The sequence below is a fragment of the Paralichthys olivaceus genome, chromosome 17, assembly GCF_024713975.1.
Source record: "Paralichthys olivaceus isolate ysfri-2021 chromosome 17, ASM2471397v2, whole genome shotgun sequence".
Classification (NCBI taxonomy): Eukaryota; Metazoa; Chordata; class Actinopteri; order Pleuronectiformes; family Paralichthyidae; genus Paralichthys; species Paralichthys olivaceus.
In genome coordinates, this window is record NC_091109.1 from 18027759 (window position 1) to 18042259 (window position 14501).

General features: G+C 45.4%; 1 protein-coding gene across 1 annotated transcript in view; it reads right to left on the reverse strand.

Moving 5' to 3' along the window:
• Positions 1-81: 81 nt before the first annotated feature.
• The window catches only part of fars2 (phenylalanyl-tRNA synthetase 2, mitochondrial), a 55618-nt gene continuing 41198 nt past the window's right edge, over positions 82-14501 (reverse strand). Inside the window, 1 exon segment of the mRNA XM_069512357.1 lies at positions 82-620. Coding sequence (XP_069368458.1) covers positions 482-620 — 139 coding nt within the window. The 3' untranslated portion in view covers positions 82-481.

Consider the following 14501-nt stretch of genomic DNA (forward strand, 5'->3'; position numbering starts at 1 on the left):
TACCGTCACACAAACATCATGTGACCTGTGTCCGGTTCCTCTGAGGCTGTGGATGTAAATAATAAGATGGAGGAGGAACCATGTGACCAAACACATTTAATCTTTTAATGTGAAGATACAAACCACAGCTTCGTCTTTTCAAAATAACCAAGAACGAGTCAAAGTGAATTCTAAGATGATCTGACCTCTGACCCCCGAGTCTCTGCTCATGATCTGACACCGTTCAGTCTCTCTTTACGACTTCAGGCTGAAAACACAGATTACAACCAAGTGTTCACATCAACACACACTAAAGTCTGAAGATTCAGATTTTCATCTGAATCACAAACTCACAAAAGTCTCTTGAGTTTGATTCTGGGAGGAAGTGAGGACGTGTCGGCCATCTTTATTTAAAGATTCATGAAAATTAAAGATGATGAGCGTCAAGTTTAGATGTTTCGGCCTGAAGAGGAGAGTGTGTGTGTGTGTGTGTGTGTGTGTGTCAGTATCTGCCCTGCGCTCCCAGCTCCGTCTCAGCCGCTCGTTCGATTTGCTCGTGGACGAGTCGAACCTCCTGCTGCGTCAGAGTTCGCTCCATGTGGCGGTAAATGATGCGGTAACACTGACTCCGCCTACCGGACCTGAGAGAGAGAGAGAAAGAGAGAGAGAAAGAGAGTCAGGAGGTTTAAAGGAGACGTGAGTTTTCAGTTTCTCTTTCCTCGAGTTTATTGAAAACGTTTTTTATGAATGAAAAAGTTTTTAAAAGTTAAAAGTCTGTGGTGAAGGAAGCTCCGCCCCTGACATCCTCCAGATGTCACATGACATCATAAGGAGGCGTGTACAAACAGCTGGATGCAGCAGCAACTTTACAAAGTACTGAACACATCTGTGCAAACCCCCTACACCCGTCTTTTAATCTCCTCTCCTCCTCCTTTCACGTTCAGGACAATCTCTCTCTCCATCCATTCTCTCTCTCTCCATCCATTCTCTATGTCTCTCTCTCTCCATCCATCCATTCTCTATGTCTCTCTCTCTCTCTCCATCCATTCTCTCTCTCTCCATCCATTCTCTGTCTCTCTCTCTCTCCATCCATTCTCTCTCTCCATCCATTCTCTATGTCTCTCTCTCTATCAGCAGCTTGTAAATAATTGAGCTTTCAGAACATTTGGTGGAAATGTCAGAGAGAGAGAGAGAGAGAGAGAGAGAGAGAGAGCAAATGAAGAGACACAAACACAATTACACATCATATCTGTGTACACACACACACACACACGCACACGCACACACACACACACTCAGAGTGAATGGTATTTCATGTGATAGACTGAGCTGTTGTTGAATAATTGATGTCTCCATTATCAAGCCCACAGAGCAGGGGGGGGGGGGGGGGGGGGGAGCGAGGGGTCGATACAGAGACACCTGTAACACACACACACACACACACACACACACACACACACACACAGATGAATGATGGACAGTTGAGACAGTTTTTCATTTCAAACACACGTTGACAGTAAAACAAACTGGAGGATCCGTTAGAAACTACAGCAGAGAAAATAGAGACACATTCTCATTGACATGATTTAAGTTTTGGAACTACAGCTCCCACAATGCTTTGGGGGATGTAAACAGGATGTATGCAATTCCAAGTCAAAACAAGATGGACGACAGGATGGCTCCCAAAAGTGAAGCCAAAGTGTCTCAATCACCCCCTGGTGGCCGACTGCAGTGTATGCAATAAACCCTCCATGTTAGCAGATGGGACATGGACCAAACTGTCAAAGTTAAATAAATGTTTGTGTCATTTCAGCTCGTTCTCTCTGGTGTTTGTTCACGTTTCTGATCAGTTTGGTTGAATCAGTTATTTGATGATAGAAAAACAGGCGGAGACGTGATGATTGACAGCTGAGACTGACTCAGGATTGGTTGAGAACATGTGTGTCGTTCAGGCGTGTTGTGTTTTCGCAGCAAAGTGTGAATGTGTGTGTGTATGTGTGTGTGTATGTGTGTGTGTATGTGTGTGTGTATGTGTGTAAAAGAAATGAAAATGTGAGACTGTTTTTTTATCTCAAGCAATTAAAATCCTATAAATAGTTCACTGCACCAATTAAAATGAAACTGACACAGATAAGTTGACAAGTTATTTTCTTTGTGTGTGTGTGTGTGTGTGTGTGAGAGAGAGAATGTATTTGTGCCACGTGCAACTCATTTTTTATTCCTGATTAAATCAACTTCAGACAAGTAGAAAAGCTTTTTTTGTTTTCAACTTTGTGACCATAACTTTTCAAACTCATTACTGTTGCTATGGTTACACCTGGGGGTCACACGTGACAAACTGCGAGCGTTGTAAACGCTGCGGGTCTCGTTTTAGTTTGAAAACTCAAGGTCGTGATTTATTCTGAAGATTTTTATAAACGATGACCAGACGCCCACGTTTTCTTCCTGATCGGATCTCATCAGTCACGACTCGAACATTCTGTCGGCAGCTTCTGGTGTTTGTCAGGAAATGTTCCTTCAAATCATCGCTAGTGACGAGACGAAAACAGGAAGCTTCACCTGGGTCGGCGGAGGACAGAAAACATGGCCGCCGGCGTCACAGCCCCCCAAAAAAGAAAGAAACTAAAAATCATGATGGATTTGATGTCAGACTCCAGCAGATGGTGGGATGGAGGAAGAGACGGAGAGATGAAGGGATGCAGCTTCACAGACGACTAATGTTTCATTCAGAGGGAGAGAGGAGGGGGCGAGAGACAGAGAAAGAGACTGGGAAACAGAGTGAGAGAGAGACAGGGAGGGAGATGAGTGGAGGAGGATGGACAAGCTTGAAAGAGGAGTGTTGGGTTTCATTCAGAGAGGAAGTGTGTGTGAGAGGGAGGGAGGGAGAGATCGATGGACAGAAAGAGGTGAAAATGAGAGGAAACTCCAGCGGCTGCCAACGCCCTTGAAAGCATCGTGCTGCCTTCACATGAGCACGGAGAACCAGGAGGAGTGGTGGTGTGAACCCTGAGGAGTGAGGAGAGGAGGAAGGAAGGAAGGATGGAAGCGTCTCCTCTCTCTCTGTTCCTCATCCCTCGTTCTGTTTCACCATCAACACTTTTAGTTTCTGGTTCCTGACGTGAGGTTTCAGCGTCTTCTTCACACAGATGCTTCTTCTTCTGTGTTTTTAATAACATCAGAGTTTAAAAAAAAAAAACCTCAGGACCAACGGGAGGTCGGCCATTTTGAATTGAGAGGTTATTTTAGGCGTTTTTTGAAATGTTCTACTTGAACAGACTCCTCCCACAGAATCAATCAGAGAGACTTGAAAATCAATGTGATCAGAATCAAACATTATTTTAAAAATGGCACGTTGTTGTATTTTGAGTCAGATCGGCCTCAAGCTTCACAGGTTTGAATCCCTGAAGACGACTACAAGCCACGGCGCCACCTACTGGTCACTGGACATTTTCCTCATCCAAACCAAACTCTGAGAAAAAAAATGGAAAGTGATGAAAAGAAAAATAAGAAACAAACACTGAACCTGAACAAGCGATAAGAATCTTTCAGTTGTTGAAGGGGATAAAAGTTCATTCTTCTGTCTGTAAAACAGATGCTGGAGGATTCCTCCTCTTTCCTCCCCCTCCTTTCTTTATCCCTCCATCCGACCGTTTCCACCACCACCAGAGAAGAGCTGAAATCAATTAGTATTCTAGTAAGAGTGTGTGTGTGTGTGTGTGTGTGTGTGTGTGTGTGTGTGTGTGTGTGTGTGAGTGAACCGGAGGCTCTCTCCTCGTTAATCTCACCACTTAGATCCTCCCTAATTGGGACGGACAGTCATGTGGAGGTGACGGAGGACGGGAGGAAAACCAGAGGGCAGGAAGAGGAGAGGAGAGGAGCTTTGAACACAAACGCACAAAATTCACCAGGTCATAGAAATAAATGTTGCAGAGTGGATATTTGAATCTGATCATGTCGGCATGGGCAGAGCTGCAGGAAAGATGTAGACTTCCCACATTTCCCAGAAGCCCTTTGGTCATGCACCGGGCGAATACAGAAATGGACGAAGCCTCCTGTTACTACTCTGCGTTCGTTTTTAAACGTATCTGTTTTCTGAAAGTTTACGGAAGTGGAGGAATCGCGCGGGGGGGGGGGGGGGGGGGGGGGGGGGGCAACAGTTTGAGTGAGACGTCCGGCGGAGACGAGGATGAAATCTCAACAATGGTGGAAGTTTTTTGGGGAGAAACACAGACTTGTTAAGAGTTGACCCCCCCTCTCTGTGGTTCCACTGAGATTCTGTTCATTAGTCACTTTGGTCTGCACGTGCACGTCTGTATTTCGGGGATTGTTGACATGTTTGGATGGCGACATTTACGTCACGAGAACCATAGCGGAGCCGATAGATGCAGAAACTATGAACTCTCCTTTGAGAGGAACTTTATCACAACACGTCAGTTGTTGTCAGAGACTCTTGACTCTGCGCTGCCCTCTAGTGGAGGTATCACTTAACAACTAGGTAAAGGTCACATGGAAGAATGTGGAGATGTTCACGCAGCGTCTGTGTCGAAGACCATGGTCAGTGTTTCATGAAACAAACCGAATACAGATCTGTGTCCCTGGGTGAGCTCCACTCAGGTGTCTTCTTTCTTCTCTGTGTTATTGTTCGTGAAACATGGCGGCTGCAGAAAGACTTGATCTGAGGGACGGACGTTTCCTGTTTGGATCACCGCGACGTTTTTCAACTGCAGCCGAAGGAAACGACTGGACACGACGTCATGACGTCTTCAGACTTCAAACATCAGCTGGTTCGTGACGGATGTTTTTTGGAATAACATTAACGGTATCGGAAGACGGAAATCTTCTGTCGGATTTCTTGCATGAATAAAAAATATCAAACAAAGATATGCAAACTGCCGCCTCGTTCTGAAGCCGGCCTTTTAGTCTGCAGACTGAAACCAGCTCCTCCCTCCCTCAGTCGTGTATTTGGACTTTTTTTTCGGGAGGAGAGGCGGCGGCCTGGTGAGCGCAGCCTGTGATCTATTAATACATCTGCATAAATTATTCAGAGCCGCTCTGTAGCAGTTAGCCTGCTGTGCAGGAGCTCTGGCTCCGGTCCGGAACATCCACCAGGATTCTGTCCGCAATCTGGCGCCGGCAAAGAGAAACGACAACTCACGAGAAAACTCGTTTCATCTCAACACGTCCACAGCGAGGTCAGAGGTCGCAGCCTGGTCGGGGTTGGGGGGGGTGAACCCAGACGGCTCAGTCGCTCATATGTGACGTCAGGAAATGTTTTGTGATACACACACACACACACACACACACGATCAACTTTTCTCTCTTTGACTTGAACTCGAATCAGACGAAGAAAGTTGATGGACGGAAATAAAAAATAAAACTTTAAATTCGATTTTAAAGGTTTTAAATATGAACCTCTGGTTGAATTTATTCAAGTTCAGACCCAGAAGCAGAAATGAATCTTCACCAGTTTCAACCTGTTCAAAGCAGCATCAGTCAAACTTCGCTCTGAGACATGAAGAAGAAAAGCACAGTCAAATATTGCCAGAGGGACGGTCTCATTACCCATGATTCCTAGCCCTCACTAATGTAAATCCACTTGACATTAGTGACGAGCGATTGGCTGCTCAGAGCATATGGCTTCTGTGCGTTATGGTAGTGAATAATTCAGCCGGCTGTTTAGCCGAGGGCCTCGCTGGCATTTCCTCTCCACTAATTGCTCGCTAAGCGTTCCACTTGACCTTTAGCAGGAGGATACGATTTTGAGAGGTTCCGTTTTAGGCGTCGCCCTCGCAGTGTTAACTGTTTAAACGTCGTCTGAACTACATTTCCCCTTAGGTCGTTCAGCTTCAGCTTCCTGCTCCCGGAACGAAACAAGGAGAAAGATGGAGGAGGATGACGTCACGTGAGAGAGGCAGCGTCTCCTCGGCTGCTTCATCATCTACTTCTCAAGGAGAAAGTCTCGTGTAACTGGATCTAATGGATTCAAAAACACGATCTGAGATCCAGGAATCTGACTGATCCTCGACCTCAGGCTGCAGGAGGTGAAAGGCTTCAGTGGACGTCAGCTGTTCAATGAACTGAGAGTGAGCACCAGCTCCTCATCCCAGCAGAGGCTTTAGTCTGCCACTGGAAGACCAGGATGAAAACAGAATAATGTTTATTAGAGATGACGATGATCTCAGGAAGTGAGAGTCACAATTCGAGATGATGTGTTTCATGACTGTGAGGAAATAAAGGAACAAACTCCAAATTCAGCTTCAGAGAAAACGAGTGAATATTTTATCTGCAAACACTGAAGTTACGTTTCTACACCTTCACAAGCTTCAAGACACAAAACTGATTCTTTCCTGCAAAGTTTCTACATCCTGGATTCTGTCCACAGGCAGTGATGAAAATTTAACTACACAAGCTGTAGGCACACACACACACACACACACACACACACACACACACACACACGCACGCACGCACGCACACACACACACGCACGCAGTGTAAAACTCACAACACAGATTCAGAGCTGCCATTTAACACAACAGCTGTCACTTCACGTGGTCGTATGTGTAAACTGTGCAGCTTTATTTCACACACACACACACACACACACACACACACACACACAGACACACACACACACACAGTGATGAATATTTAATGGGAAGGTGTCTTTCCTCTCAAATCATTGCAGCTACAGTTCAGCTCGTTTGTGTTTGTGCCTGAACTCGACAAACATCTCGTAACAACGTGAAGTCGTATCAGAACTAAATGTGGTTTCAAAATGAAACGAAAGTGATTTTTGTGTCAACATCACGTCTCAGACGTTAAATGTTGAAAAGTTCTCGATCAGATGACGACGGCTTCTCATCAGTGACTTTAAGGCTTGACGGTGGGCGTGGCCGAAGCATGACGCCGGCACCATCGTCAGCACGACAACAATCAAAACAAAGTTTCATGCTCAGCACGCACAACGACCTTAATGCTAACGTGCTATGCTGCTATCAGTGCAATGCTGAAGACAAGAACACAGGGATTAAACTCACGCACCAGATTCAACATCTGACTCCGCCTCCTCTTTCTCATTCGCGTGGTTTGATTGGCTAGCGCCTGTGCTGTTGCTGCATGACGAGCCGAGCTGAGTGCGAGCAACGCAGCAGAACGAGCAGCGTTTCTGTTAAAGTGAGTCCAGGGTTCGACCAGCAGAGGGAGTAAAGAGTAAAGTTAGCATATTAGTTTAAATGTTAACGTGATCATTGATTGGTGATTCATCAGCTGACCGACTCACATGTTCATCCTCTAAAATCCTCTCTGTCCATTGTGACACGCCCACTGACGATGTTAAGGTCCGCCCGTGAAAAAACAATTTTGGTCAAAATTCTCAGAACTGAACAGAATCAGGTGACGAACAGGAACTCGTCCCGTGATTGAGGAAAATGTCAATGTGTGGTTTTTACTCTCTGTCTCTACCTCTCTCACCCAACTCCCCCCTCGCTCTCTCTCTGCAAACCACTCCACTTATCAGAGATGCGTGTGTGTGTGTGTGTGTGTGTGTGTGTGTGTGTGTGGGTCGATAGGAGTAGAGAGACAAACAGGAAGACACTTGACTGAGTGTGTGTCAATTAATTGTATTAAGATGGAGGGAAAGCAGGAAGAGAGGATCATTATCTGGAAAATGGAGGCAGGAGTGCTTTTCCATAACCACTAAAGTGTGTGATTCATTCACATGATGTCTCAGGTAACACGAGCCTGCTGTGTGTGTGTGTGTGTGTGTGTGTGTGTTAACCTGCCTCGTCACTGAGCTTTAATAACAGAAGAAAAATCCATGTTCTCGAAGTCAAACCAACATCCAGGCCGATTTAAAAAAACAAACAGAACAAACGAACCAATCAGATCCAGGACACCTGTCCCCCGTCCAATGAGCAGCTACGACCTGAAACATCACGTGGGATGAGATTCGTTCATCTTTGAGTCCAAGTTCACATTTGTAGAATATTTTTGAAGAAATTCCCTCACGAATGTATTTGAAACCAGAACCATCTCTGAGGTTTTGAAGTGTCTCCACCTCCTGATCACATGACGCACAAAAACTAAATTAAACCAAAAAACCATCTCCTGCTTCTCTGATCTTTTCCTTCTCTGATCTCTGTGACGTCTTCTCTCCATCAGACTGCAGCTGAGTGCTCAGAGCACAACGAGTGGGAATCGAACAGGGATTCAGATTTTTTTAATTCCACTGCTTTTTCTCCAGCGAGGCCGCTCAGCTCGACAATTAACACAGAAAATGCTTCAATGCTTTTCAATTACCAGCTGCCCACTCTCTCTCCACACACACACACACACACACACACACACACACACACACACACACACACACACACACACACACACTTTTTTTGGTAAAATCTCCTCAGATGAGTCAATCATCCAAAACAATATTTGTTATCTCTAACAGTCACTGTGTGTGTGTGTGTGTGTGTGTGTGTGTCTTTCCTTTGTTGTGAAACATGGTTTCCTGTCGGAGCGGTGATGGTGATTATTTCCTAAATAGAATAAAAACAAACAAAACCCCCAAAAAATAAAGATATAATAAAATAGTTGAAACGTTTTTTTACTGACTCAAAACATTTTCATTCTTTCCTTCGCTCCCGGGTTGTTTGAACTTTGACTCTTATGATCGACACTAAGACGTCAGGAGGAGAGACTGTGTGTGTGTGTGTGTGAGTGTGTGTGTGTGTGTGTGTGTGTGAATTTGTTGTATTTATGTTTATTGAGAGAAAACACAGTAAAGTGCTGAGACAGAATCAGAATCCAGACTCTCACTGACTCTCTGGGGTTTTTCACGCTCTGTATAATTCATCGCTCACATTGACCTTGTCACCGACCTCAGCCTGGACTCTCATAGTGTGTGTGTGTGTGTGTGTGTGTGTGTGTGTGTGTGTGTGTGTGTGTATGTGTGTGTCTGTGTGTGTGTGAGTCTTCAAATAAATAAAATGTTCCTCGTCCTCGTTCACATTTTACTCTTCTTCTGTTTCTCTCTCTCTCTCTCTTGTTCATCCCCAGACAATAAAAAGTCAATTTACCAGGATCGAACCTCATCACACACACACACACACACACACACACACACACACACACACACACAGATTGAGGTCAAAGTAGAAAAGGATGTTGATGCACACAGACTCCTGTATCCTTTTCTTTTGTCCTTTTCTTTCCATCAGGTGTTTCCTCACATTCCCTGAAATCAGTTTGGTTTCAATTTGAGAGAGAAGTGAAACAACAGAGAGACAAATTACAACACACACACACTCATCTTGATCGCCCCCTGGGGGCTGGCTGCAGTATAGCTCATAGAGCCCCGCCTCCTCCATGTTAGCAGATGGACAAAGACAAAGTAATAAATGTAAGTGCAGGAAACATAAATGAAGAAAACACAGGGAGGACGTCCGCTCTCCAGACTTTAACAGGTTTCAAGGACGGAAAGTTCCAGAATCTCACTCAACGCCAACATGACAATGAAAAACTGAAACCGTCGTGTCAGTGAAACAGAGAAACTGCAGCGACCTGGTTTTTCTGCGACAGCAGCGAAACGCACCCCCCCTCACCTAGAGTGACCCGAGCAAAGCTGCTGACTGCATGATTCACCAGGGCAGGACAGACGGAGGTGTGTGTGTGTGTGTGTCTGTGTGTGTGTGTGTGTGTGTGTGTGTGCTGAAACTGGCAGCAGGACGCAGGCACGACTGCCTCGCCAGCGTGTGTTCTCTGTCGGCCATATGCATGTCAGCTGCAGCAGCCTCGGCTCAGAACGCCACGTAAGACCGTAAAAATAAATCAGAGAAACAAGGCGAGTTGGCGAGGTGGTGAGGAGGCGAGTTGGCAAGGAGGCGAGGTGGTGAGGAGGCGAGAGAGAGTCGGACGCCAGATATCAGGTTTTCTTCTGGACAGAAGAAAGAAAGTTTTTTTTCTCAGTGTGAAAACGACCAATCAGCTTCAGTCCCGAGTCACATGACTCACACAGGCACGCAGAGCAGCCTATAGTCTCGGATCACGGAGGAAGGACTGTTGCCTCCATCGCTAACGCCAGCGACTCCTTCAGAAGATGGAGGTGAACTACGAAGGATTTCCTTACCACTGTTGCCTAGCAACAGAGCAGCAGTTTCAAAGCGCCTCTGTGTTTTAACATGTTAGCATCTGACGTTTGGTCTCGTCTCGCTGCCGCCATTTAACTCTTCATCACAGTTCATCGATGAAGCACAATGAATCCTGGGATACGTCGGCCTGAGAAGGATCCGCCTGCCTCAGACACAAAGTCCGCGGACTCCGTGGAGTCGGCTCGAACATAGTTCAGTTAACGTTGGATTTGAAGCAACAGTTAAAAACGTAACGTCCTCACAGACCTCCACGATGTTTACTGACACACTGACGAACAGGACGAATCCACTTTTGAGTAATAATGATAATAATAATGATATAAATATTAAGATGATGAATTTCAATGACTTTTATTAATTGATTGTTTATTATTGGAGCTGTTTACCTCGTTAACAAGGAATATATTTTTGTTTGTCGAGACACTTTACGTTAGCGCGTTAGCTTAGCATTTAGAAATAACTAGAATCAACTCATGGCTTGTTGCTGTGAATCAAAACCTGTTGTTGTCGCTGTTTATGTTGTTTTGTGTGTTTATTGTGTTTGTACTGTGTTTGTGTGTGTTTTCAGTGTGTGTGTGTAGATTCATTAGAATTGTTTTAAACTCCCTGATGTGTTGATCATCTTAGTCAGTGTGAAACTATATTTATATATGTGTATGTGTGTGTGTGTGTATGTGTGTGTGTGTGTGTGTGAGTGTGTATCACCGTAACCTCTATGCTCAATTACACCCAGATTACCCAGAGGCCCTCGGGGCTGTGGCAGCCGGTGAGAGCTCACTGATATAAATCTGGTGTGTTGTTGATACACCAGCTCTGTTATTCTCATAAAACATTACTACACACACACACACACACGCACACACAGACACACACGCACACGCTCTGCAGGGAGCTAGTGCTGCAGAAAGCTAATATGCTAACACTGCAGAGTAACTTAGAGGAAGAGGAATGAGAGGAGGTGACATTTTGAAAAGGTGAATGGGATGATGTTGACATTTAGAGAAAAACGAGATAAAGTGAAATCCAGATTCCACTCAGGAAAGAGTGTGTGTGTGTGTGTGTGTGTGTGTGTGAGTGTGTGTGTTCACACACTAACCAGGTCTGATGGAAGAAAATCTAAATTTACAGGACAGAATAAAAAACGTGAGGAAATGATCCGGAACATGAAGAACATTTTTTATATGAGGACGAAAAAGCTGAACTTTTAAAAAGATTTGAAAAAACCTCTACAAAGCTGTTTCGATGATATTTGCTCCGACCTCAGGAGCTAAATCTTCACCTGAAACAAACCTTGTGAAGGCGTGATGCACCTCCATCAGGGGCCAGCTGACCACGCTAACGGTACGGAGACGGGCCGACCACTTAAAGCTGCGGTCGAATGATAGAAGCTGGATTGAAATGCAGCTGCGTCTGATTGGTTGTGGCAACAGAAAACAATCATACATTATTCAGCTGGAAACCAACGCTCCGACCTGCACCACCGGAAAATGACAACTCACTCTCACTCTCTCTCTCTCTCTCACAGGTGCGAATGCTTTCTCTGCCTCCTCTTCCTCCCTCCTGCCTCCTCTTCCTCCCTCCTGCCTCCTCTTCCTCCCTCCTGTCATCTCTCTCCTCCCTCTGAATCATCGCTCTCCTTCCTCCTTCATCATTTTTGGGAGTGAGGCTGACTCTCTCTCCCTCTGTCCCTGTTAAATCATTCACTGAGTTGTGGTGGGCGGCTGCCGCTCTGTCTCCTGCTGAGCATGCAGGGGGGGGTGGGGTGGGGGGTGAAGTGATGACATGATGACAGGTGGAGGAAAAGAGGATTGAACAGGAGGAGAGAGAGTCGTTCACGTTAATCATCAGATTCACTTCCACTTCGTTTGTGGATCTTCTCCTGCAGCCTCCTGGTAAAACGTCAGAGTGAGTCCATGAGAGGAAACAGCAGGAAAACGTGTGGAACCTTCTCAGCGAGCGAGCGAGCGAGCGAGCGGACGAGTTGATGAGGTTTCTAACACGTGACGGACGTGAAACTGGAAGAATCCACAGAATACTAATTATACTAAACTGCTTCAATCAATAATTCATAGATACATCTTGATAATCAGTCTGGTTTATCTCACTCTGTCTCTGTGACAGAGAGAGGCACACCCATCCTCTCTCTCTCTCTCGTTGTGAATGTGGGGGGGGGGGGTGGGGGCTGTCATTCTGACCGACAGCTCTGTCAGCTTATCAAATTAGTCCCGGCACAGTTGCAGCTGACGGCGCTGCCGACCAATAAATGCAGATTTGTGGAGAATCATGGCGAAGCATCAGCTTTGATTTGCTGCTACATGAGATGTTTATGGAGCAGAAGTGAAGAGACTATTAGGAGGAGCGGAGGGAGGGAGGGGAGAGACAACAAAGTGCCTCCCTCTCGCTCTCCCCCTCATTGGATCAACTTGAGAAGTAGTGTGGAGGAGCAGATATATTGGAGAAGCTGCAGTTTCCGGCAGCTTCAGTGAGTTTTGGATCAATTTACAGAACGTGATGCACATTATGGTTTGTTTGCAGACGCCACTGATGGAGTCAGAGTGAAGACGAACCAGACTCTTCATCCACCTCCACAAATAGTCAGTAGATTGTATCATGAGAGCTTCATCGGTCAGTGTCACGTAACAGAATAAAAGAAGTTTGGGTGAAACATTATTTTTCATCCTGTGATCTTTTGTTTCGTTGTTTAACTATCGAACATAAAGTTTTGTACTTTTATCGTCTCTGCTCTAAAGTCTCTGTTTTCATGATAATTAATACAACAACAAAAGTTTGTGTCATAAAAAACTGTTCCAGTAGAAATGTTGTTCCAGTGTCTACTGATGAGTCTTTATCGTTATTCTTACTTTCTGTGATGTCACTTCCTGCATACAAAGGCTGTGACATCATGATTGACAGCTGAGACTGACTCAGGATTGGTCGGGTTTGTAAATGGGGGCGGGACCATGACACGCCGGCTCCACTCCACGATCACTACTGATGACGTCAAGACGTTTGTATCCGAGATATTCTGGCTTCGAGTTTGTAGAGGAGGCGGAGACACGTCGTCCATCTTTGTTTACTGATCATCACTGATGATAACAATCATAGAAGATCACCAGACTTATAGAATATGCTCTTATTGTGAAACAGTGAGATATGGCAGGTGTAGAGGGACAGTGTGTGTGTGTGTGTGTGTGTGTGTGTGTGTGTGTGTGTGTGAGAGAGAGAGACACAAAGAGAGAGCAAAGGAAAAGGTGCAATGCAGGTATTTTATGCGCCACTAATTCAGGAAGTGATAAGTGTCGTTAACTCAGTCCAGAAGTTTCTGTCTTAGTCATATCATTGTCTGTGTGTGTGTGTGTGTGAGAGTGTGTGTGTGTGTGAGAGTGTGTGTGTGTTGGGGTTACATCAGCAGAGTAAATGACACCTTGTGGGAGACAGAGGGGGGAGAGAGAAAGGGGGAGACATTTTCCGAAGGTAAAAAAGGTGCATTGCAGATATTTTGTGCAGCTCTAATTTGAGTAGTTGCCAAAAGTATGTGGACACCTGAACTTTACAGCCGTGTGCGATGTGTCTCATGAGACTGAATTAGAGCTAAAGAGCTAAACCATCATGAGGAAGAAATCTGGATCACAGTCTTCAGGTTTGTGTAGTAACGTCAGGTTTATAAAATGTTTACCAGCGTCAGAGCTCAGCATCGCGCTTGTGTCCGTCTGTCTGACTGCGAGCGACAATGTGTTCAAATGAGAATATGACACGGTTCCATCAACATGTTCTGTCACTGCTCAAAGACACAAAGTCCAGCTGGAGAACGTTTGAGTTCATTCACTCCTTCACCAGTTCGACTCCCTTTGACTCTCAACCACCAGCGAGACCTCAGTGGAAGCTAATGGATTGTTGGACGTGTGTGGAAAAAGGTCGCTATTATAAAGACATTAAAATGTTGAAAGATGAATAGTGTCAGACATTTTTACGCACTGCAGGACACTCACACACACACACACACACACACTCACACACACACACACACACACACACACACACACACACACACACACACACACACACTAACGCAAGGTCAGGGAAGTGAGTGTGTGTGTGTCACTGTATTGTGAAAAAGGATTTCTCAGCCATAAGGTACCGACCTCCCACTGCTGCCCTTTAGACACAGACACACACAGACACACACAGACTATCTTTAAGTGTTCCTTACAAAGAGAGGAGTAGAAAGCCAACACACACACACACACACACACACACACACACACACACACACACACTTCTTAAAAAATGAGATGTCAACACGAGGCACTGCAGACTCAGAGGTGTACGTCAAGGACAGCACTGAGTGTGAGTGTGTGTGTGTGTGTGTGTGTG